General features: G+C 35.9%; 4 protein-coding genes, 1 non-coding gene and 4 pseudogenes across 6 annotated transcripts in view; 4 read left to right on the forward strand and 5 right to left on the reverse strand.

Moving 5' to 3' along the window:
* On the reverse strand, window positions 1-2,587 carry LOC114760313 (uncharacterized). The gene is made up of 5 exons (XM_028949573.1): window positions 2,471-2,587; window positions 727-2,165; window positions 450-637; window positions 160-340; window positions 1-46 (listed from the first exon to the last, which is right to left on the reverse strand). The coding sequence occupies exons 1-5, from the start codon at window positions 2,585-2,587 to the stop codon at window positions 1-3; spliced, it is 1,971 nt and encodes a 656-aa protein (XP_028805406.1).
* Window positions 1,519-23,490, forward strand: part of LOC114760324 (cyclin-dependent kinase D-3) — a 27,610-nt gene continuing 5,638 nt past the window's right edge. Inside the window, exons 1-2 of one of the 2 annotated variants that reach the window (XM_028949580.1) lie at window positions 1,519-1,524; window positions 8,497-8,502. The gene's annotated coding sequence lies outside the window, so the exon portion shown is untranslated. Of the gene's footprint in view, window positions 1,525-8,496; window positions 8,503-9,665; window positions 9,673-23,490 lie in introns of those variants that run through there. The other variant, XM_028949582.1, reaches the window with a different exon arrangement.
* Window positions 3,057-3,242, reverse strand: LOC114760371 (uncharacterized; annotated as a pseudogene).
* LOC114760314 (protein DETOXIFICATION 17-like) lies at window positions 4,769-6,592 on the forward strand (annotated as a pseudogene).
* On the forward strand, window positions 6,623-11,914 carry LOC114760315 (protein DETOXIFICATION 16-like; annotated as a pseudogene).
* Window positions 7,743-7,938, reverse strand: LOC114760369 (U2 spliceosomal RNA). The gene has a single exon (XR_003742046.1). It is a non-coding gene; the product is annotated as a U2 spliceosomal RNA (small nuclear RNA).
* Window positions 13,705-17,766, forward strand: LOC114760316 (eukaryotic peptide chain release factor GTP-binding subunit ERF3A-like; annotated as a pseudogene).
* Window positions 19,559-21,093, reverse strand: LOC114760326 (probable glutathione S-transferase). The gene is made up of 2 exons (XM_028949584.1): window positions 20,754-21,093; window positions 19,559-19,986 (listed from the first exon to the last, which is right to left on the reverse strand). The coding sequence occupies exons 1-2, from the start codon at window positions 21,060-21,062 to the stop codon at window positions 19,624-19,626; spliced, it is 672 nt and encodes a 223-aa protein (XP_028805417.1). The 5' UTR covers window positions 21,063-21,093; the 3' UTR covers window positions 19,559-19,623.
* Window positions 22,509-23,490, reverse strand: part of LOC114760325 (probable glutathione S-transferase) — a 1,531-nt gene continuing 549 nt past the window's right edge. Inside the window, exon 2 of the mRNA XM_028949583.1 lies at window positions 22,509-23,044. Coding sequence (XP_028805416.1) covers window positions 22,682-23,044 — 363 coding nt within the window. The 3' untranslated portion in view covers window positions 22,509-22,681. The remainder of the gene's footprint in view (window positions 23,045-23,490) is intronic.

A 23,490-nucleotide genomic window follows, 5' to 3' on the forward strand; every position in this document is an offset into this window, starting at 1 on the left:
TCATGTATGTCCATCCATGACCCGTCCACTGGGAAGCATGGATTTTCTTTTTCAGTGATCCACTCATCATCAGATTCAATATCTGATAAACAGATTGGATCATATGTCTCTCCTTTTTCCTCTCTAATCTTTTGTCTCATCTCAAGTTGAAGGTTGTACTTGACAAATACAAGTGCATTTAACCTTTGTTGTTCTAAACGATTTCTTCGCTTAGTATGCACTTGATCAAATGTGCTCCAATTTCTTTCACATCCAATAGCACTACACGTGAGACTCAAAATCCTCATAGCTATCTTTTGCAACTCCTTGCCCTCTCCTCCATAACTTTCCCACCAAAGAGCTAAAAAAAGATACAATAATGAGAAATGATTTCAAAAATTCATATTTATTATTAAGATTAAAAATTACAGTCTTCTAAATAGAATAGACTATAGACTAGAGAATGGTACCAGGTTGCTTTTTGTTTCTAGTATCTATTGCCATGCTCCTTCCAAAAAGCCCCTTAGCAGACTTAAATGCTTCAAGTTGTTGATCAACTAAAAATCTTGTCTTTCTATCCGGAATCATTCTCTCAATAGTTTCATATAAACCAAAATAAACTTCCTGGTCCGCATTAAATTTTTCATCATAATGAAACCTACGAAAATAACAAATAAGTTATGTTTTTCTAAGTTCTAACATACAATTAAACAATAATATTTAAAATTTAAAGTGTATAAAACTTACTTAGGATTAAGAAAGTAGGCAGCCGCATGGAGGGGTCTATGTAATTGCAAAGTCCAACGAATATCAATGATCTTCCATATTTTTTTATACCTTGATTCCTTCTTTTCAAAATTGTCAGCAATCTCTTCTTTGGCTCTGTCCATTGCTTCATAAATATATGGCATAGCAGGTTTAGAGTCACCATCTACAAGTCTTAAAACTTTTACAAGTGGACTCACACACTTTAAGCAATATTTGATGGAACTCCAAAATCTAGAATCCCCAAAAACCATGTCCACCACTTGCTTGCCCTCACTTTTACTAGCAAAAGTACTAGAAGTCCAATCATCTGAAGCAAACATGGTTCGAAGAGCATTTTTTTGTCGCAATATACAACTTAGTGTAAGATAAGCTGTTGCAAACCTTGTCACTGCTGGTCTAGCTAATTCTTTTCCTTTAGAATACTTTCTATACAAGTTAAGGACCCATGTATGCCTATAAATGAAGGTTGTTATTTTCTTTGCATTGGTGATGGTATTATAAAATACTGGAAGTTGCCCAATGTCTTCAAGGATTAAATCAAGACAGTGTGCTGCACAAGGGGACCAAAATAATTTTGTTCTCTTCTCTTCTAACATCTTCCCTGCTGCCACGAGATTTGACGCACCATCTGTCACAACTTGCACCACATTATCCTCCCCAATTTCCTCAACCAGATTGTCTAGTAATTCAAACATTTGTTTAGCATCCTTAATCACACTACTTGTATCCACTGACTTTAGAAAAACTGTTCCACTAGGACTGTTAACTAAAAAATTAGTAAGAGACCTTCCTTTACCATCAGTCCAACCATCACACATCAAGGTACAGCCCCATTTCTCCCATTCCTTCTTATACTTTGCTAAACTTTCTTGAATTTTATCAACTGCTTTTTTCAAGTGAGAAACTCTCACCTCATGATAACTTGGAGGTTTCAAACCCCTACCATATTCACCAACAGATTTTAACATTTGAATGAATAGTGGACTTCTCACCAAATTAAATGATAAAGCATTACCATAGATGCATTTACAAATATCTTGAATTACTAACTCTCTATCTTTTACCATCTCATTCATTGTTTTCTGTTTGGTAGTTTTTGATGTCCCTTCCTTCCCCTTAGCATCTTGAGCAGTTGCCTCTTCAAATATTTCAACACTACTGGCATCTTTACTTTTTTCTCTATTTTCTAACATTTTAACAAACAAATTTTTCACTTCATCAGGAACACTTATACAAGGACTCACATTCTCTCTAGTTCCAGCCAAATGATGTTTCATCCTAGCTACCCCACCCCAACATTGATGTGAACAGTATTTGCATTTAACCATAAGTCTATGGGGAGGAACACTTTCACAGTGATTCCATGTAATATCAGCTTCCTTTTTTTTCTTATTCTGAGTCTGACTCATTTTTCCTACCTTCACAAATATAATATCCAATAGAAGCAAAAAAGAAGCAGGAAAAAATTACCAAATAGGAGTAGAATGGACCCCAATCAACCAGCAAGTCAGCAACAGCCTTCAATTTTTATTACTTTTCGACCAAAAAGGACCAGAAGAAGAGGAGAAAAAATGCAACCGTGGGGCACAAGATACAGAACGTGAAGAACAGAGCATATGGGAATAAAAAAATAGGGTTTCACATGCTTATAATTCAATTTGCAGCAGTTTCTTCCTTTAAATAACAAAAAAATTGAAAAAAAAAAAAAAAAAGGGGGTATTACCGTGTCGGGTCGCGCAAAGATCCGGGTCGGATCCGCGCGACCCGACAACGTCCAGAATCGCGCGATCCACCGGCGTCGCGCGATTCGCACGATTCCGGCGTGAATCGCGCGATTCATGGCGCGATTCAGACGGCAATGAGATACACTGGGAGATTCGTATCTCCCAGTGTGCAATCTGTAGCGTATCGTGCGATCCGAATCGCGAATCGCACGATACTAATAACCATGCACACAATCCCTATGAGTTACCTTAACTTAAATTAAAATTGTGAAATTCAAACAAAATTACCAAAATATTCCATTGAAAAATGAAAAAAAGGAAACAACCCTCGCCAGAGACCCGCTAGCTGTGTCAACAGCCTAACCGTCAACACCCTAAACCCCCATTGATGTCAGAGCTCTAGCATCGACAGGATTAATGCGCCAACTATGTGCATCCTAAAATTAAGGACGACCGCTGAGCCTACACCAAAGAGTTTCATAGTTGGGCTCAATGAGGTGCTGTAGCGGGCCCTATATCAGACACAGCTTAGGGCCTGAATCTCCCCACAAGTCCAAACAGGTATTGTTGGCCAAAATGGGCTTGGTGGGGTGCGCCAGGGAAGTGCAGTAGTGTAACGCATGGGCGACGCTTGAGAATCCCTACCGTGATGGATGCTCCCCCGAGTAAAATAAATTTAATATCATGTGGGCCGATGACCCACCTGTCAGATATTAAACTAATAAGAACACATACGACACTTGATCTTAGCCGAAAGGCCAAGAAAGACATGTTTTGTACTGTGCATTCGGTAATCTTTTATACTTGCCCTACGCTTTGTTGCCTTTTCCGCTCCTCAGTGTGGGACTAGCTTTTATGGCAAGATTATTCTGAGAATTTATAACTTAAAACTCCGGAAGGGCAGGACTTCAACTTGTGAAATATTAGACTTCAAGGAGAGCATGATTCTCTTTGCTCTACACTTGTGATATCTCAGCAAGCTACTGGAAATCTGGAATGGGCCCTCCCCCGGAAACAAACATTTGAGTTTTAGTTTGTAAAGTTCTTCAGCACTCTGGGCAGAGAAGACCTGCAAAGGAAAAACTTCCATGGCAAGATGAAAATTATAAGTTTGACCCTTTGTAAGTAAGTCAATAAGGTATGGAGAGAATGAAGAGTTGAATGTGGTACTACATTCTTTATCTTCCTTCGTCCCACCTTCCTCATATCTATTTGTAATTTAATTTTTAGCAGAACTGTTTGGGGACGTACTTCAACATTTTTTAGATCATTTTTCAGATTCATGTGCGCGCCACCGGGGGACTTGCCAAATTTTTCTTGTGTACCGTTATATTCAATTTCATGCGCATTTTACAGTCCTTGCATGAAATTAATCTCCTGTGTGCATCGTACCGTGGAGAAGGAAAATTTGATGGTGGCAATTCAATAAAAGAAGGTCGAGAAAAAATTCAGCTTAATCAATAGACTAGTTATGCATTTAGAAGTTCAGCTTAATCAGCAGACTACTTATGAATCCATCCACTATAATGATGAATAAAATACCACGCTCCTAGCCACAATAAATTAAAAGCCACCATTGAGCATAGCCTCACTGCAAAAGGTAAGATCAATGCCAAATACTATAGACTCAAATTGGGCCTTCAATATTGGAAAGTTTCCAAATAACGTATTTCAATTCTGAAGGAGCCGTGCTGATTTCTTTGCTAAAAAGAGTAAAAGACCTGCCGATATTAAACTTTAGGAAGACAAATCATCATATCTGATAACCTTTGCCTTGAACAATTTTTAAATTAATTAAGCTAAGGCGGATAAATATATCTATATCTATATCTATATATATATATATATATATATATAATCATCAGGCCCCATTGATCGGCATTGGCCCTGGTGCATTTGATTAATTTTGGCCAGCTGTATACATATTAATGCATGCTTTTTCTACTTAATTATTATTACCTTTAAAACAATAGAATCATTAGAGTTATGACATGAATTAATTAATTAAGGTGATCAGAATCAAGAAACGCCTCTTGACCCAAGCCAAATACTGCAGACCCTCAGCTTAGCTAATGCGGTGGTTTTCGTCCACGTCTAGTTATTGAAATGAATGAAGACAACCAAGTGGTGCCACCACCGTAGTTTGTTTTTCTCTGCATGATGTTTCGACTTATCTCTTTCACTTCTTGTTTTGGAAACACTAACAAGTGGAAGCAGTTCGAGAAGACTCACAGTGAAGAAATCGGAAAGCAAGCGAAAAACAAGACATCATGGGATTGCGAAGAAGTTACACAGTAATGGAATAAGCTAAGAGACAACTAAGCCTGGCACTTCCTCTCTTCTCGGTGGGTCTCTTGCAGTACAGTTTGCAAACCATCTCTGTCCTATTTGTTGGTCATCTTGGCACCCTTTCTCTCTCTGCTGCTTCCACGGCCACCTCCTTCGCTTCTGTCACTGGCTTCAACTTGCTGGTAAATGCATTCCTTCTCACTTTTACCATCAAAGAAGGACATCATTGTCAAACTTCTTCATCATGCATTTTTTGAGATTATTCCTCGGTAACTTTTCCCTGAATCCTATTCTCGGATCGATTCACTTCTTGAAATTGTTAACTTTGTTGGAGGACAAGATTCAAAGATCAAGTAATTCAGGTGTTTAAAGACCAAAGAGTTCATTTGTCCTGAACTTTCTGAGTTTTGAATAATCTCGGAAGGAACGTTTCTCTGATCTTTGAGGTACCTTGGCAATGGCAAGCGACTAATCCAAGGATCTTTGTTGATAAGTTTTTTTCGGTTTTCGGCCAAATGCTGCTTGTGTTGTTAATAAATATGTTGCTGTGTCCTTTGCTTTGCATGCCATGGGAGAAACAACAACGATTTTGGAACATGAGATATTTGGCATTTTCCTGAAGTGTTGATACCCGACCACATGACCTTTTCAATACTATTAACTGTATATGGAATTTTTTTCTTCGCATGTTCTGAACTCCCAATGTCTTTTGACTGCTTGCAGGGTTTATTTAATATATGAACTCCGAATAAATCGATAACCAGTTTATCATCTCATGCACAGAATATTATCATAATGATAAATAATGAAAATTTGTTGGGAAAAGAAACGAGTGTATACATATGATTGCTGAGTAAAATTGATACTTGAAAATAGAGTCTATCGCAAAAAAAAAAAAAAAAAACAGAAAAAACATGGTGTTGAAGTTTATTACTCACGCAAGTTCTAAATATCATAGATCTGTCTCTCTTTGAGGCCAAGATAAAAAAATGCATTTACAACACAAGTTGGTCTCCTTAAAATTAACAGTTTCAATTTTTGAGACAAGTTAAGAGAATCAAACATCTCTTTGTTTTCTTTTCTTTTCTTTCTTTCTCTAAACCACTTTAGTTATCTGTTGACTTAATTTGTGATTAACTGAACAGATGGGATTAGCTAGTTCCCTGGACACCTTCTGTGGTCAATCATATGGAGCAGAACAGTACCACTTGCTAGGCATACACATGCAAATATCCATATTCGTTCTTTCATTGAGCAGTGTGCTCCTTGCAATAATCTGGGCTAACACAGAACAAATTCTTGTGTCTATGAAGCAAGATAAACTCATATCAAAAGCAAGCAGGATCATATGCCTATGCATGATTCCTATTTCATTTGGCATCCTTCAATCCCTTATGAAATTCTTGCAAACCCAGAACATTGTCTTGCCCATGATGATAACTTCTACGGTTGCGGCTCTGCTTCATGTCATGTTTTGTTGGCTTTTGATTTTCAAATACGGACTTGGAAGTCGAGGAGCAGCCATAGCAATTTCTGTGTCTTATTGGGTAAATGTGGTATTAATGGCACTGTATATGAGGTTCTCCTCTTCCTGCAAAGAATCATGGACGGGCTTCTCAAACAAGGCGCTCCACAACATCCTTGACTTCCTTAAACTGGCTGTTCCATCAGCTGTTATGCTCTGGTATCAGTTTCAAGTCACAGTTAAGATTGTGATTGTGTTTGATTTGGTGTTGTACGTTGATGTTTGTCTTTGAACTTTGGACAGCTTGAAAGTTTGGACGCTTGAGCTGATGGTACTATTGTCCTTAAAATTAAAGCAAAACGTGTGAAGGTGATGTAAATTCGAGTATGGTGTATATATGGCCAGGCATCGTGAGAGGGTGTGGATGGCAGAAGATTGGGGCGTACGTGAACCTGGCATCCTTTTATCTTGCTGGGGTTCCTTGTTCTGTGATATTAGCTTTCTTGTGCACATGAATGCCAAGGTGAAATTAAACTAGGATTAATACACGTAAATAGTAAACTATTGTTTCTTCATTTGGTCATTGTTTTGCTGTATCATTCTGAGCACAATTCTACAATTGTTTGTGTTGGCTGAAACAGGGGCTGTGGTTGGGAATCGTAGTTGCTTTTGCACTGCAAGTGGTATTGTTCATTGTCATCACAGCTCGCACTGATTGGGAAAAAGAAGCAAGGCAAAGAGCTCCATCGTTTATAATTATACACAAACGTTTCTATTTATATGTGTATACATATATTTATGTATAACCTTGGGTCTGTGTGCATATGCATATGTATGCTATGGTTTGCTTCCATATACAAGGTAAGGGATTTGTTGTTTTTTGTCTTCAGGCAAAGGAAGCTCAGAGTAGAGCAGTGTGTTCAAGCATCTTCCTCACAGGCGCTGTACCAAGTGATCAAATATTACCATCTCAACAACACGGACCAATTGCACATATAAACCAGCCTTGTTGGGCCAAGATATCCTATATTGAATTTAGTTTTACCTCATTTTGTATCAAGCCTTTTAATAATTGCCGCATTGAGATGTTGAGTTGATTCGCTTAATTAATGTCTAGTTTTAATTTTACATGTCAATATGAAAATATATTAAGATACTCATTATATTTTAAAATTTAAAATTTTTACGTAATTATTTAGAAATTTGAGATTCAGAAATTCATAATACAACGTAAAAAAGAAAAAAAAGATTAAGGGAAACAATTGAAATTGGCCAAAGAATAGCGTAACTTTTAAGTTAGAAACAATTATTATAATAAAAATATAAATACAAATGAAGAGGTATTCGATTGAAAAAGAAAGAATACAATGTTAACCTCTGGAGATGTCTCCATTTGTTTACTTTACCACCACAGAACCGGGGTACTATTCGGCAAAACTGCTTCGGGCCGTGATATTTATTAACATGAGAAGCATTAACTAAATTAGACCAGATAAACATGTTAAACTGAGGATTGGGGGGGGTGCGCCTGGCCCTTGCTGTAGTGCAACGCAGGGGCGACGCTCGAGGATCCCAGTAGCAAGCTACCGTAATGGACCATCCCCCTAAAAAAATAAATTTAATATCACGTGAGCCAATGGCCCACGTATCAGATATTAAACTGATAAGAACAGATACTACACTTGATCTTAGCCAAAAGGCCGAGAAAGGTATGCCTTGTTAAGTGCATTCGTTAATCTTTTATATCCGCCCTTTGTCTAGAAGCTATGGTATCTAATCAATGTGGGACTCGATAGCCGTGGCAGGCGGGCGTTTGCAACACTGATTCGGGATTTCATTTCGCCGTGTGCTTTCAACTTGACTCTCTGCTGGAATTTAAACTTGGCATTCTATAGATATATATATCATATATGTTTGTATATGATATATTTAAGTTTTGTTTGAATTCTACTATGTATTCATGATTACTTCCTTCGGTTCTAATTATAAGAGCTAGTTGATTAATTTGAATAGAGTAAAGAAAGAAGTTAAGTTAATTATTTGTAATAAATATGTGTTATTTTTTCTAAAATATTCTTGCTAATCAAGTGTATTGGCTAAAATTATCATTGTTAGAAGCACTATCTTTAAATATATATATATATATATATATTAGAGACAAAGTGGATTGGGGTCTTGTATTTAAGAGTAAATAAAAGTCAAAAAAGGCCTTATATTAAGGATTCGTGGTAGTATAATTTTGTTTGCAGAATCGTTAGAGATTGTCAGAAGAAAATTGTGAATGCTCATGGCTAAAATATTTGATCCAAGCCAAATGCTGCGGACACTAGCTCAGCAAGATCTAGTGGGCACGTCCAATATTGAAATGAATTAACTGTTCCCAACAGAAACTCCTTTATTATGTTGAGTTATCTTTCTCACTTCCTCTTTGGAAACGCTAATAAACATGAATGAAGAAATCAGAAACCAAAAAGAAGACATGATGGGCCTGCGAAGAAGCCATCCTCGGTGGGTCTCTTACAGTACAGTTTGCAAACCATCTCTGTCGTATTTGTTGGTCATCTTGGTACACTTCCTCTCTCTGCTGCTTCCATGGCCACCTCCTTCGTTTCTGTCACTGGCTTCAACTTGCTGGTAAATGCATTCTCTCTCACTTTTCCCATCAAATAACGTCATTATTATCAAACATCATCATTTATTTTCTGAGATTGTTCCTCGGCAACTTTCCCCGGGTCTTACTCTATGATCGATTCAGTTCTTGAAAATTTTTAACTTTGTTGGAGGACAAGATTCAAAGATCAAATGATTTAGGTGTTTGAACCAAACAATTCTTTTCTCCTGAGCTTTTTGAGTTTTGAGTGATCTGGTAAGGAAGGTTCCTCTGATCCTTGAGGCACCTGCAATGGCAAGGGACTGATCCAAGGATATTTGTTTTTCAATAGTATTCTTGAGCATATGATAAGACGGCTTCGTGTTCCCATGTTGTCGATAAGTTTTTTGGTTTCGGCCAAATGCTGTTTGCGTTGTTAATACTTATGTTGCTGTGTCTTTTTCCTTGCATGCCCACGGGAGAAACAAAGACGATATTTGAACATGAGATGTTTGGCATCGTACTAAACTGTTAACACAATACACGACCGTCTAGTTTTTCCCATAACGTTATATTCCGTTTTCTGAACTTTTATATTGTCTTGCATTAATTATATATGGAATTTCTTCTTGGCATGTTCTGAACTCCCAGTGCCTTTTTGACACCTTGCGGAGTTTACTTGTTAAATATTTGAGACCTACTGATTAATTGAAAATTCGTTTATTATCTCATATTTAGAATGTCTTTATATTGTTTTTTTCACCTATAGAATGTCTTTATATTGAGAAATAAAGAAAAATTATTGTAAAAAATGATTGTATACTATGATTTTGGGGTAAAATATAGAATTAAAAAATGTTGTTATATTGCAATGAAGAAAAACAAGAAAGAAATACAGTGTCTTTTTTTTTTTACCTTCAAATAGTGTCTAAATTTTGTTACTCAAGCAATTTCTACATATCATAGATCCGTCTCTCTCAGGCCAAAGATAAACCAAAGGCATTTAACATTCAAGCGAACCGGGTCTCCTTAAAATTAACAGTGTCAATTTTTGAGAAAATTTAAGAGAATCAAACAACACTCTTTTTTTCTTTCCTTTCTTTCTTTCTTCAAAATACTTTAGTTGTTTGTTGACTTAATTTGTGATTAATTGAACAGATGGGATTAGCGAGTGCACTGGACACCTTTTGTGGTCAATCATATGGAGCAGGACAGTACCACATGCTCGGCATACACATGCAAAGATCCCTGATCGTTCTTTCACTGAGCAGTGTGCTCCTTGCAATAATCTGGGCAAACACAGAACCAATTCTTATGGCTATGAAGCAAGATAAACTTATATCAAAAGAAGCAGGATCATATGCCTATTGCATGATTCCAAGTCTGTTCGCATTTGGCATCCTTCAATCCCTTATGAAATTCTTGCAAACTCAAAACATTGTCTTGCCCATGATGATAACTTAGGCAGTTGCAGCTCTGTTTCACGTCATTTTTTGTTGGCTTTTGGTTTTCAAATCTGGACTTGGAAGTCGAGGAGCAGCCATAGCAATTTCTGTGTCTTACTGGGTAAATGTGTTGTTAATGGCACTGTATGTGAGGTTCTCCTCTTCCTGCAAAGAATCATGGACGGGTTTCTCAAAGAAGGCTCTCCACAATGTCCCTGACTTCCTTAAACTTGCTGTTCCTTCTGCTATTATGATCTGGTATACGTTTCAAGTCACAGCTAAGATTGTAATTGTGTTTGATGTGGTAGTGTTGAACTTTGTTTTTGAACTTTGGACAGCTTGAAAGTGTGGACGTTTGAGCTGATGGTACTATTGTCAGGCCTTCTTCCTAATCCAACTCTACAAACTTCTGTGCTTTCAATATGGTCAGCTACCAAACCATAATTTTACCATGTTATTTTCCTAGCCATGAGCAAGACAAGTTTCTGATTTATTATTGCAGCCTCAATATGTTCTCTGTAGCTTGGACGATCCCATTTGGTTTCACTGCTGCAGTAAGGTGATGATATATATAGTCTATATAGGACCAATTCTATGATGGTGAAAATCAGTTTTAACAAGAGGTGGTTGAATATGACAGCACACGAGTGTCAAATGAACTAGGGGCAGGAAATGCAGAAGCTGCAAGTTTAGCAGTTCGGGTGGTGTTAGGAATAGCCTTAAGCGAGGGTACGTTATTACTTCTACTGATGATTCTGCTTCGAAATCTCCTGGGACAAGTTTATAGCAATGACAATCAAGTAGTAAGACATGTGGCCTCCATGGTACCAGTTCTGGCCATTTCTAGCTTCCTTGATGCAATCCAAAGTGCCCTTTCAGGTCATTCTCGCATCTATATTTCTCATATTGTCCCGCAAAACACGACTCAAACTTGTGGAGGAAAAGTGATTTTTTGTGGTGTGACTATGGTTGGTCTATTTCCAGGCATCGTGAGAGGATGTGGATGGCAAAAGATTGGAGCTTACGTGAACCTGGCATCCTTTTATCTTGCTGGTGTTCCTTGTTCTGTGATATTAGCTTTCGTTGCGCACATGAATGCCAAGGTGACATTAAACTAGTAGTAATGCACACAAATACTACTATCTCTGATCTTAATTATAAGACTCCATTTGCAGTCTTATAAAACCTCATTTGTTACAAACAAGATCTTATAATTAGAACCAGAGGTAGTATGATTTATTTTGTTTATTGTTTTGTTGCATCATTCTAAGCATAAGTTAATTCTACAAACAAATTCATGTGTTTGTGTTGGGTGCGAAACAGGGGCTGTGGTTGGGGATCGTGGTTGCTTTTACACTGCAAGTGGTATTTTTCCTGGTCATCACAGTTCACACTGATTGGGAGAAAGAAGTAAGGCAAAGAGTTCCATAATTTATTTTATATTATATTATTTTATATATATATATATATATATATTTATATATAAAAGCTTGTGTGTGTTTATGCACATTCGTTCGTCGATAAGGTAAAGGGGTTTGTTATTGTTTGTCTGCAGGCAAAGGAAGCTCAGAGTAGAGTGGAGTGCTCAATTATCTCCCTCACAGACACTGCACCAAGTGATCAGATATCGCCACCTGAATCACATGCAGCATAATTCTATCATACTAGCTAGTCTTGTTTTCCCACGTTGTATCAAGTTTTCTTATAATTAATGATTACGAAATTCGGATGTTAAGTTGATTGCCATGATTAAAAGCCGACCATAATTTTCTCATGTTAATATGAATAAACTAACGTTAGACCTTAGGTCTAGGTCTGTTCTTGATAAGCTAGACTATTTGATCAGAGGCCAGGGAATCTTTTTAGTCAAGTGAATCCTAATAGGAAAAGGAATTAAATCACCATTAATTCCTTTGAGAGAACTAGGGAATAAGAAAAATGACCAATTAGGAAATTAATCAAGCATTAATTTTTTGATTGTGAATTGAGGGGCAAGCGGGAAATCATCTTACAATAAATGAGAGAGATTATACCTTCCTAATCTGAAACAATGACACCCTGGCCCGATAAATAAGAAGTTTTTCTTTAACCTGCTCTTCACACAACTGTCGATTATCTTTTCTCTTCTCTTATTTTTCTAGTACATTTATTGTGACATTTTTATTAGCTCCGGAATCGGCCTGGTGTGGATTCTTACTATCTATTTTATTATTCTTCAATTAACATATCCATTGTATTTGAAAATTTAATCTTTTTTATGTAATTCTTCTTCAAAATTTCAGATATGGAAGTTCATGAAACAAATATTAAGATTTTAATGATCGACTTCTTTTAAAAAAATTCAAAGGCATTTGAAGTTGTGAAAACCATGATATTTAAGTGAGGACAATATTGGAAAGAAGAAATAATTAAAAATTTTAGACATCAATTTACTTAACATGTTCTTTTAGTATTTATTAATAAGAAAATTCGCTCTTGGAATGAAAAATTGAAAGAAAATCTTTAGCAAATCACTTTTTGAGGTTGCTTATGTGGACTTGAAAAGGAAAGGCAGAAATCTAGGAAGGTGGGGTGAAAAAAGATGAAAAGGTTTTGAACTCCCCCTCGTTCTTTGGTAGGTGGATGAACAATTGAAAATTCTAAAATCTTAAATAAGGTGATCTAACATCTAAGCTCCCAGGAGTTTGACTGAAAGACTGGATCTAAAAGAAGCAGCTTATATTGATGAATAAGTGCGTTATGTATAAAGAGTAGACTTTCTCAATTATATGTTAACTGATTTTGTGGTCAATTACATGTTAATTAAAAAAAACAAAGAGAGAATAACCAAAAAAAAACTCAAAATTATTAAATCTCAAATCAAGTTTGATAACATTACTTTATTTGATATTGACAATACTAAATTTGCAAATAATAAAAAAAATTTATTAACATTCTTTATTTGATATTTACAAATTTTTAGCTTCTTTTTTTGTCATTTTACTAAAAACAAATGATAGATTTTTTTTTTATTTAAATAAAAAAACTGGGTGTAATTTGGCTTTTTGTGGGTCACCGTGCAAAGTATTTTCGTTTACCTTTTCTCTAGCTACGTTTTGTCTTTTTCCTCCATTTTGTTTGTTAGTGCATGCCGCATGCATATGAATCAAATATGTTTACAGATTGTGTGCTCTGAGGGATATTCACAGAGTAGTTACTGGATTTTCTTCCTCTCTTCTGCGCCTTCCAGAACTAAACCCCAGGCACCGTCTTCCCTGTGTTGCTCGCTTTCTCGGTCTCTAGTTGAGTGCTCACTTCAACCTTTGTCTCTGTGCAGAATTTATGTGTCCTCTCACCATGGGTACGTGGTTTATCCACCTTATCGAACACGTGCTTATCTGTTTTTTCTTATCCAATCCGATCCATTCATCTCTTGGAATTAATCTGTTTGAGATCTTCATGCTTATGGTTTTGCTCGTTGTTTTAAAAGATAGGGAAATTCCTTCAGTGGAAGATCAAAAGGATGTGACGACAGATAAGAGAAGACACCTGAATGTTGTGTTCATTGGTCATGTTGGTAAGTTGTCTACAAGGTTCTTTAATCATTATATGGGTTAGCAGTAGTTCATATGATTGTGCTTCCAGTTGCTCTGGTGGTCCTTTGGTCGGCTGAATGACCTCAGAAATAAAATAATCTTGGCTTATTGAGGATTTTTTTTCCTTCTGTTTACCTGTTTTTTGTAATTATGTGTGCATATTCATTATGTTTAGTCCTCTGGTTTTCTTTATACAATTAGTAATATCTTCTTGAACTTCTTGTTCCAGATGCTGGTAAGTTTACGACTGGAGGCCAGATTCTCTTCCTAAGTGGTCAGTTTGATGAACGTACTATCCAGAAATATGAAAAAGAGGCGAAGGACAAAAGTAGAGAAAGTTGGTGAGCTCATTTACTTTGTGTTTCTTGATTGGAAAACTCATGGTTAATTGTGGATGGCTTTGAAAACAATGCATTTTTTCTTTCTAGAAAGATTAAGTTCGCATCTTCATATAATTTGGACTGAGAAAGAATCCACCAGTTTCCTATGTTTTTGAAGTGGTGATGATTTTCTCCTTCATAATGTTTTGCACGGTTTAATTGTTTTGTCTAGACATGCTATTTTGCAATGCCATTGTTACGGATTGGACTATAATATGTGACTTGATCAAAGAATAAAAAACAGATGAATAAATAATGAAATTGAGTTAATAAAATTAAATTAAATTAATCAAATTTTTAATGATTGAATGAATGCATAAAAATGTAAATTTTTCTTCACGGCTGCCATTATGCAGGATTTTGATTTATCTATCTGTCTATCTATCTACCTTCCTACTATGTATCTTTCTATCATTATACACGCACACATATGATTAATTGATGATTTTATATCCTAGGCATATGGCTTATATAATGGACACTAGTGAAGAGGAGAGGGTAAAGGTATGGGCCATGAATTTATTAGCTATAAGGATTTGAATGCTTTGTCCAATGTGCTTAGTTTTGGTTTTATGTTTTGTTAAAAAGTTGTCCCAATTGCAGGGCAAAACAGTTGAAGTTGGAAGAGCGCATTTTGAGACAGAAAAAACAAGGTTTACAATTTTGGATGTACCTGTGAGTATCTGTGTTTCATGATTCTTATTCAATTTGTTTTACATGCTTTGAAATTGCAGATTCTCTTAAACAATTGTTTGGTATAGAAGCTAGTTTTTCGGACGCACATTCACATAGTTGACGTGTCGTGTAGTTGTTTATATTGATGATGATGATGATGATGATGATGTTCTCTTGGAAATTTTAATGTTTTTAAATGAATGTATGTCCTAGTCTCTACCCTTCTGTCTCACCTGAATAATTATTATGTAGGGCCACAAAAGCTATGTCCCCAACATGATCAGTGGTGCTGCCCAAGCTGATATTGGAGTTTTGGTAAGTGGATTATGATGTGTCAAACTCGCTCTTGATCTCCGGTGGGGTTTGATTAGCAGACATGTGATGATCTCTCCCTATTTTGCCAGGTAATTTCTGCTCGAAAGGGAGAATTCGAAACTGGATATGAAAGAGGTGGACAAACCCGTGAACATGTCCAGCTTGCAAAAACAATAGGTGTGTCTAAGCTGATTGTTGTTAATAAAATGGACGAGCCTACAGTGAAGTGGTCAAAAGAAAGGTGCTCTCTCATCCCCCCACTCTCTCATCTCCTTATTTTCTCTCCTCCCTTCTTCACTTCTGTTTTTTAAGAGATTTCTTACCTGTGTTGTGTTTCTAGGTATGATAAAATTGAGTCAAAGATGATTCCTTTTCTTAAGTCATCGGGCTACAGTGTGAACTAAGGTATTGGTGTTTAGCAACTTCAATTATACATGAGGATCATGAAATTAATGGAGATGTTAATCGTAGAATTCAGGTTGGGTTTTTTAAATATATTTTTTATTTTGATTTTACTGCTCTGCAACTATCTCAATCGTGAGCTACTTGAAAAGCTTGGAAAATGGCTGAGAAACCCCTATTAACGAAATTATTTTAATAAAGTATTTAATGTCATTCTTAGGTGTTTGGCATTTAAATGGTTAGGGATGTGATACTAATTTACAAGTTTTAATTTACTAGATGTGCTGTTTTTACCTTTATCTGGGCTGACTGGTGCAAACATAAAAACAAGAGTGGATAAAAGCACTTGTCCTTGGTGGGATGGTCCCTGACTATTTGAAGCCCTTGATTGTGTTGAAACCCCACCTCGGGACCCCAAAGGCCCTTTCAGGTAATGTACCTTTTACCTTATGTGCATGAAGTGTCATTGTGTAATCTAGCAACTGGGAAAGTTGTCATATGTCTTCCAAGTTCTTTTTGGGCAGATGTGTAGTTCATATGGTGCGTCTTTAAATTTCAAATATGGTAAATCTTTCCACCAGGATTAAATTTTCTTAGTAGGTTGCTAGGATTGTACTGAGTTTGTAAGATCTTGCTACTTTACCAGAAAATTTCCTTTGAAAGCTGTATATGCTGATTTTAGAATATCCCAGTGTTCGTATTTATTGCCTCTTATGTTCTTCCTGATTCAGCTGTTATGTTATGTTTCTGTTGATTGCTCAAGGGTTCTGCTGAAAAATATGTAGTCTTTTCCCTCCTAAAAAAAAAGAAAGTTGGATGACAAATTTCCTTGTTATTGTTGAACTTCTGATTTGAACAGGATGCCTATTCTTGACAAATTCAAAGATATGGGAACTGTTGTTATGGGAAAAGTTGTATGCCAAATAGGGTTGGATCTTATTCTGCTCTCTAATATTCCTTGAGTTGTGAGCTTTCTCCTCTTTTTCTGACTCGGTAAACATGGAACACTGCCAAAAAATAATAGCAGGATCATGTAAAAGTTGTTGCTGTATTCATTCATGAAGATAGGGTCAAACAATCAGGACCTGGTGAGAATCTACGTGTTAGAATATCTGGTGTTGAAGAAGACATATCAAGCGGGTTCATATTGTCTAGTGTTGGTAAGCATTTTCCGCTCCCTTCGTTTGTTTCCTTTTGTTGTGATTTGTTCTATCCAGTGTTGCTGTGTGGAATAATCTAGAAAATATTATCACCAGCAATTTCAATTGTGCTAAAATTAGGCAACAAGTGATCTATCTTATAGTTCATTTTTCATCTCTGCTTCTGATAGGATGCCCTGAAGTATCTGAACCATGATATGTTCTCAGACTGGCTCAGCTAACTTTTACCAGTACTGCTTATGCACCATTCTCTTGCTTTCACCTAGTGAATAAAGAATGCAATATATATTACTTGGATTTCAAATCTTCATCAATGGGATTCTACTGAATTAAATATGGTTTCCAGTACTTTACTGTTGTTTCTTTTTCTAAACATGGATATCCATTCGCTGTTCATATTTTAATGTCATTTTTGTTTTCATTTTTCCTCCTGCAGAAAATCCAATACCAGCTGTTACTGAGTTTGTGGCTCAGCTGCGGATTCTTGAATTGCTGGACAATGTAAATATTCTCTCATCTGGGTGTTACTTTTTGGATTTCAGTGCAGTATGCATATGCTACGGAGTTCCCATAGTTTTATATATAGATAGATAGTTTCTATATAATCTTCAATAAGATTAACCGATGTTACATCACTTTCTAGGCTATTTTTACTGCTGGGTACAAGGCGGTATTGCACATCCACTGTATTGTTGAAGAATGTGAGATTGTTGAACTCCTACAGCAAACTGATCCAAAGACAACGAGACCGATTAGAAACAGACCTCTCTTTGTGAAAAATGGTGCTTTTGTTGTCTGCCGAATCCAGGTGCATTTTATTGCCACGTCAATTTGGAACATCATTTCTGTTTGATAACTTGTTTGGTGTTGCTATATGTGGAAATTATTTCACAGAACCAGTGTGTGAGTTCCATAAAAGTTCTTACCTCCTGCTGCTTGAGCACGACGATTTTGGTGAGGAACCTCTCAACTGCTTTGCTGTATCATATATGCTGCTAAATTGCTTGTTTCTTACTGTATAATGTTTTATTCGCTGGCAACCTAGCTGTAGAATCAACGTACTGAAGATTTCCAGCCAGAAAAAAAAAAATTTCCAAATAAAAATATTGCAATTCTATATCTTGTTACTAGGCCCACAGTTACTAACTCGAGGACTTAAGTGCTGGTCAAAAAAAAAAAAAAAGGGATTTACGAGCTCCTACCTCAATTTCCGAATATAAGATTTTTTTGGGTACGAATGGGAGGGCCCAAACCCAATCAACTAAAATTCTAAATATAAGATTTAGTTTGTAGGGTGATTTGCGTTACAGATTATATCTTATATTTAGAACTAGAGGTAGTTGCTATTTAGGATCTGTTTGTTTTGAGATTAATTAAGCTAAGTGAAGAAGTTTTCTAGAGAATCTTAAGCTAAATATGAGTTGTTAAAGACCAAGGATTTAGATGTATTAAACATCAGATCGTGATCTAATAATATTAAAGACATTTATTTATTTATTAGATCACAATCTGATGGTTAATATTATAATGCGTATCAATTGAGAGGGAATTGAGGGGATCTAAATCCATGATGTATTCCATTTCTTGTCTTTCAGCTTCCACATAAAATCTATTTGCTTCTGTGGAGGCTGTTTTTTTTTTTTTTAATCTTTTCAACTTCTAACGGTCCTCCTTCAATTTTAATTTTTCAACTCGAACAGGTTTGGTAGTCCAACTCAATGACCGGTTCTCTCAGACTCAGAGCCTGGCATGGGGTTGGGAAAATATTGGCCCACGCACATCCCAGGCATCGATATATTGATTTCTTTTTCTTTTTGTTTTTGGGTGGGGGAGGGGCATTTAATTTATAGTAGTAGAGGGTGCGTATGTGTTAACTCAACTGATCAAGTGCTTGCTTTTATTTTATCCTTCTCATCAATGTGTAATGAGTGACTACAATACAACAGCTTGGTTCCGCTGTGTGCTTGAGAATATTCAAATATTCAAATTATGAAGTGAATTCAACGAAGGAAAAATCCTTAAAAAAATACCTTTGAAATTTTAAAATCTTAAATCAAGAATAACTATAAAAATGTGTTGTTATTTACTTTTTAAATGTTATCCATGGTTATTAAAGTGATTTGGAATTTAAAGGTTTTTTTTTTTTGTTGCAATTCTTCCTTAAACAAATGTGAATATATTGTTTTAAAGCATAATTGATTGATGTCATTTTAAAAACAGTCATGGCAACAAAATCCATTAAGTAAGGGTCTTGGCAATAAATAATAATGAGAGAATTACAATAAGGTTTCAAGAAACAAAAATAATTGTAAAATAAGTCTTATAAGTTGTTATTGAGATTTCTTAATAATTATTTTCTTTCCTTAGAACTTTATTGTAATTCTCCCAGTAATAACTCATAAGACATAAAGTATGGTTGTGTGTTTAAATTTCGCCTTCTGGCAATAATAGTAAACAATAAGTAAATATCTCTATAGATATTCAACTAAATTCGGGAATTTATCCGTAAACCTTTGAGACCTAACTTTCTATGATTTTTCTGTAAAAAAATAAATAAAGATATTTTAGTTAAATATGTACACACACTATAGAGAGAGACAATAGTGGTGTGTTATTTTTTTTTCCCAAAAAAAATTGCTTTTCGGGGGAAATTTGTTTTTCAAATGAGAACCATATATGTATGAAGCCTAGCGTAAAAACACACAACGACGACAGAATCATAAATGACCGTCAAAATGTTTCATACACAGTCAGCTCGGGCGACCAAAACTAAAGGGAATGGAAACCAAGCTAGTTCTTCATCATCAATATTTTTATTCATAATGTGAGGGTTCATATCTTCATCATGGTTTACTATTATTTATTGGCTGACACGGAACGCACGCGGTTGAAGGCGATATTGTAGTAGTCAACGACAGAATTTCTGGGAGGTAAGCAATCGTTGAAAGGTGAAGTTTGCTGCAAGTTGAGGCTCCATTGATGAAGATGTGGGAACCTCTCAGCAGTGAGCAATTCCATCTCTCCAACTTGTTCCACAACATTCAGCCAATGAGGTATCCAACCTGCTACTATGTCCAAATACCCAATCTCTTCTCCCCCAAAGTACTTCTTCCCTTCAATCTGCTTTTCCAGAACTGCAAGTGATTCCACAGCTGACTCTATGGCTTTCCCCTTTCCTTCTCCTTGTGCTACCCCAGCTCTCCATACACCCACCACACACTGTCATTCCATGCTAATTTGTAAGAATTGACCAATCCCGGGAAAACAGTACTATAAAAGAAAGGCACAGAGAAGAGAGAAAAAGACAAGGAATGCTGTAAATTATGCTGTACTATTGAGGGTATATAGACTCAAAAGATGGTTTATAATAACAAATGCAGAGTCTTCTATAATAGTTACAATAATGAATATATTGTTCATATCAGGCAACCAAATAGCAGAGTTTATGAAAATAAATCCAAAGTTCAGAAGACCCAGCTCAGTTGTATCAGCTAGTTAGATCCGATAGCTAGCTCAGCTGGCATATTTACATCCATCAAAACTCCTGGTGGGACTAAAATTATGCCTTGACAGTGCTCAATATATATTGAACTCAGATTGAACCATTGCATTTGACCTGGTGGGATTAACTAAAACCGTCACTCCCTGGCTCATAATTATAAATTCTGGCCAAGTTTCAATCCAATCCAACAATCAACATTGACTCATGGTCATGGGTTAAGTTCTTTGGAACTGAAAATACACTTCACAAATACCATATCGTTAAAAAACTCTTGGTAAAGATCCGAAATCAGATCAGAGCATGTCATTTGAACTACTGCTATTTTTTTTTTCGACTGACATTTGAACTATTGCTGTTGAGTGAAATGAACTTAGTCCCGACTTAACAGTTATAGCTCTTGAATTGAGGATCAGCAATGGATCAAGCAAAAACCAAATTGAAAGATATGAGGATACAAATATATGGAAAGTAAGATCAATAATACCTTCTCATCGATAAATCCTGCCCAGAAACGAGCATGGGCTCGATCGCAAGGGTCCTGTGGAAGCAGAGGGTTTTGCTTCCAAGTCTCGTCGATGTACTCGAGGATGACGAGGGATTCAGCAATAGGTAGGCCGTTATGGAGAAGAACAGGTACCTTCTTGTGTACAGGATTGGACTGAAGAAGTAGGTCGCTTTTATTGAGCAGATTTTCTTTGATGTATTCGTATTCCACGCCCTTCATCTTCAAGACCCATTCGATTCTGGCACAGGGAAAGCTCTGAGGAGTCGCAATCAGCCTCACTTCCCCCATTTTCGCGCATCTAAGCCTGCAGGAGGATCCTCGATTCTTTTGATTTGATCTCCTGATTTAACAGCTGCATTCTTCATTTGGCGCCTATATGCATGATTGTATGGCAAGGCCAGCGGAAGTCAACGTCCAAAATCAGTGTCCTAAAAACTAATTGAAAAAGCAAAAGGCCACAACGGTCGATGTAGGAAATACTGCTACTTTTTGCCACGTAAAATGTTGAGATAAATAATTTACTTATTATTAGATCACGATTTGATAGTTAATATTCATTAATTAATTAAGATTTAATTGGAAGATCCAAATTCAACCTGTAATCTGTTTCTTCTCCTTCTACCTAAAAAAGATTTACCACATGCAAGTGTGGATGCTCCTACAACCAATTGAAAAAAATATATTTTTATATAAATCGAGATAAAAAATTTTTTTTTTTTTTACCTTGTATATGGCAAAATCACTTCTAAAAAGCTAATATGAACACCCTCAACATCTAGTTCTTAATATAAAAGTTACTTTACTAAGTTAGATATATTAAGAAAATTAATAAACTTAGTTATTTATAATAAATATGAGTTAATTTTTTTTTCAAAATACTCTTTTTAATCATGACTATCATTTGATAAAAACTTCTTAGTATGTGTAAGTAATAGAGATACTTTAAAAAATAAATTATAAATTTGTGAAACAAAATATATTAAACTTTTATGTTTAAAATCAAGTCCAATCCTCAATTCCTTTTCATATTTAGGACAGGAGGAATATTTTTTTCATAGGCTTAGATTTTTTTTGCCAACTTTTTGACATAGGCCCAAAAACTACATGTTGCTTGTACAACCTCTGGTCCTTAATATAAGATCCTATTTGACTTTTTGTTTGGTCCTAATTATAAGACTCCAATCCATTTTGTCTCTCATATTTATGCATTCTTTTTCAAGATAGTCCTTCTAATAATCATAGTTGTAGCCAATACACTTAATTAGCAAGGATATTTTAGGAATGACAACACTTATTTATTACAAATAACTAACTTAACTTACTTCCTTAATCTCCTCAAATAAGTCAACTGGGTCTTATAATTAGGACCGGAGGTAGTATTTCTTTTTAAAAAAATCTACACCAACAATTAATGTCAACAAAAGGTAACCTGGTTACTAAGAATTTGACTCATAATATAAGATGGTGTATTTAAATTCCGTTGTGGATACGAGTATAAATTGTTCAGCAGTGATTGTATCAAATTTCATGAATAAGAGCTTCATTCAATTTGCTGTCGTTTCTGCGCCTCTAAAAACCAAACACTCCTGTTTAAACATTTGAAGTCAACAATCATCATATTTTTGACAAATATTATTTTCTGTTTATCATCCAATCTTCATTCCTAACATATCTTTTTTGGTATTTGACGTAGCTTCTTACCATCATACAAAGATCCGAAAGCTCAAAAGCATATATGTGTAAAGCCTAGCATAAACACACAATCACTACAGTATCATAAATTATCGTCAAAATATTCCATACACATCCAGCTCAAGCGACCAAAACTAATTGAAATGGAAACCATGCAAGTTCTTCATCATCAATATTATTCAGAATGTGAGGGTTTATATCTTCATCACGGTTTATTATTTATTGGCTGCCATGGAACGCACGTAGTTGAAGCCGAAACTGAAGTAGTCAACAACAGAATCTCTGGGAGGCAAGCAGTCTTTGACAGGTGAAGTTTGCAGCAAGTTAAGGCTCCATTGATGAAGATGAGGGAACCTCTCAGCAGTGAGCAACTCCATCTCTCCAAGTTCTTCCAGAACATTCAGCCAATGAGGTATCCAACCTGCTACTATGTCCAAATACCCAATCTCTTCACCACCAAAATATTTCTTCCCTTCGATCTGCTTATCCAGAAGAGCCAGTAACTCCAGAGCTGACTCTATGGCTTTCTCCTTTCCTTCTCCTTGTGCCACCCCAGCTCCCCACACACCAGCCACACACTGTCATTTCATGTTAATTTGTAAGAACTGAGCAAACTCGGGCCAAGGCCCCCAAAAAAAAAAGAAAAACAAGACAAGGAATGCTGTAAACCAAACTCTATTATATATACTCAACAGATGGCTTACCATAATACATAATATATTCTATGATGATTCCAATGAATATTATGTGCATATTTGCCAACCAAATATGATGAACACTTGGCTTAGTACAGGACTGAGCTCAGATTGAAACATTAAATTCAACCTGGTGGGGTTAACTATAAAAGGATCACTCCTTAGCCAACAATAGCTATAAATTTTAGCTCAGTTTTAATCCAATCCAAGAGGTAATATTGACTCATGAATCATGATAGTGGGTTCAGTTCTCTGAAACTGAACATACACTTCGCAAATCAAATCGTAAAAAAGACTTGGTAAAGATCCGAAATCAGATCAGAGCATAT

Source organism: Neltuma alba, unplaced genomic scaffold (genome assembly GCF_004799145.2).
Source record: "Neltuma alba isolate B1F8T4 unplaced genomic scaffold, ASM479914v2 tig00010970_pilon, whole genome shotgun sequence".
Classification (NCBI taxonomy): Eukaryota; Viridiplantae; Streptophyta; class Magnoliopsida; order Fabales; family Fabaceae; genus Neltuma; species Neltuma alba.

Bases quoted from the DNA above. Each gene is read 5' to 3' on its own strand.
- LOC114760313 (XM_028949573.1), bottom strand. From the start codon at position 2,587: ATGAATCGCGCGATTCACGCCGGAATCGTGCGAATCGCGCGACGCCGG. The intron at 2,166-2,470 runs GTAATACCCCCT...ATATTTGTGAAG, and splicing joins TCTTTGCGCGACCCGACACG to GTAGGAAAAATGAGTCAGAC. The intron at 47-159 runs GTACAACCTTCA...TCACTGAAAAAG, and splicing joins AATGCACTTGTATTTGTCAA to AAAATCCATGCTTCCCAGTG.
- LOC114760326 (XM_028949584.1), bottom strand. From the start codon at position 21,062: ATGGGGGAAGTGAGGCTGATTGCGACTCCTCAGAGCTTTCCCTGTGCC. The intron at 19,987-20,753 runs GTATTATTGATC...ATGGAATGACAG, and splicing joins CAGGATTTATCGATGAGAAG to TGTGTGGTGGGTGTATGGAG.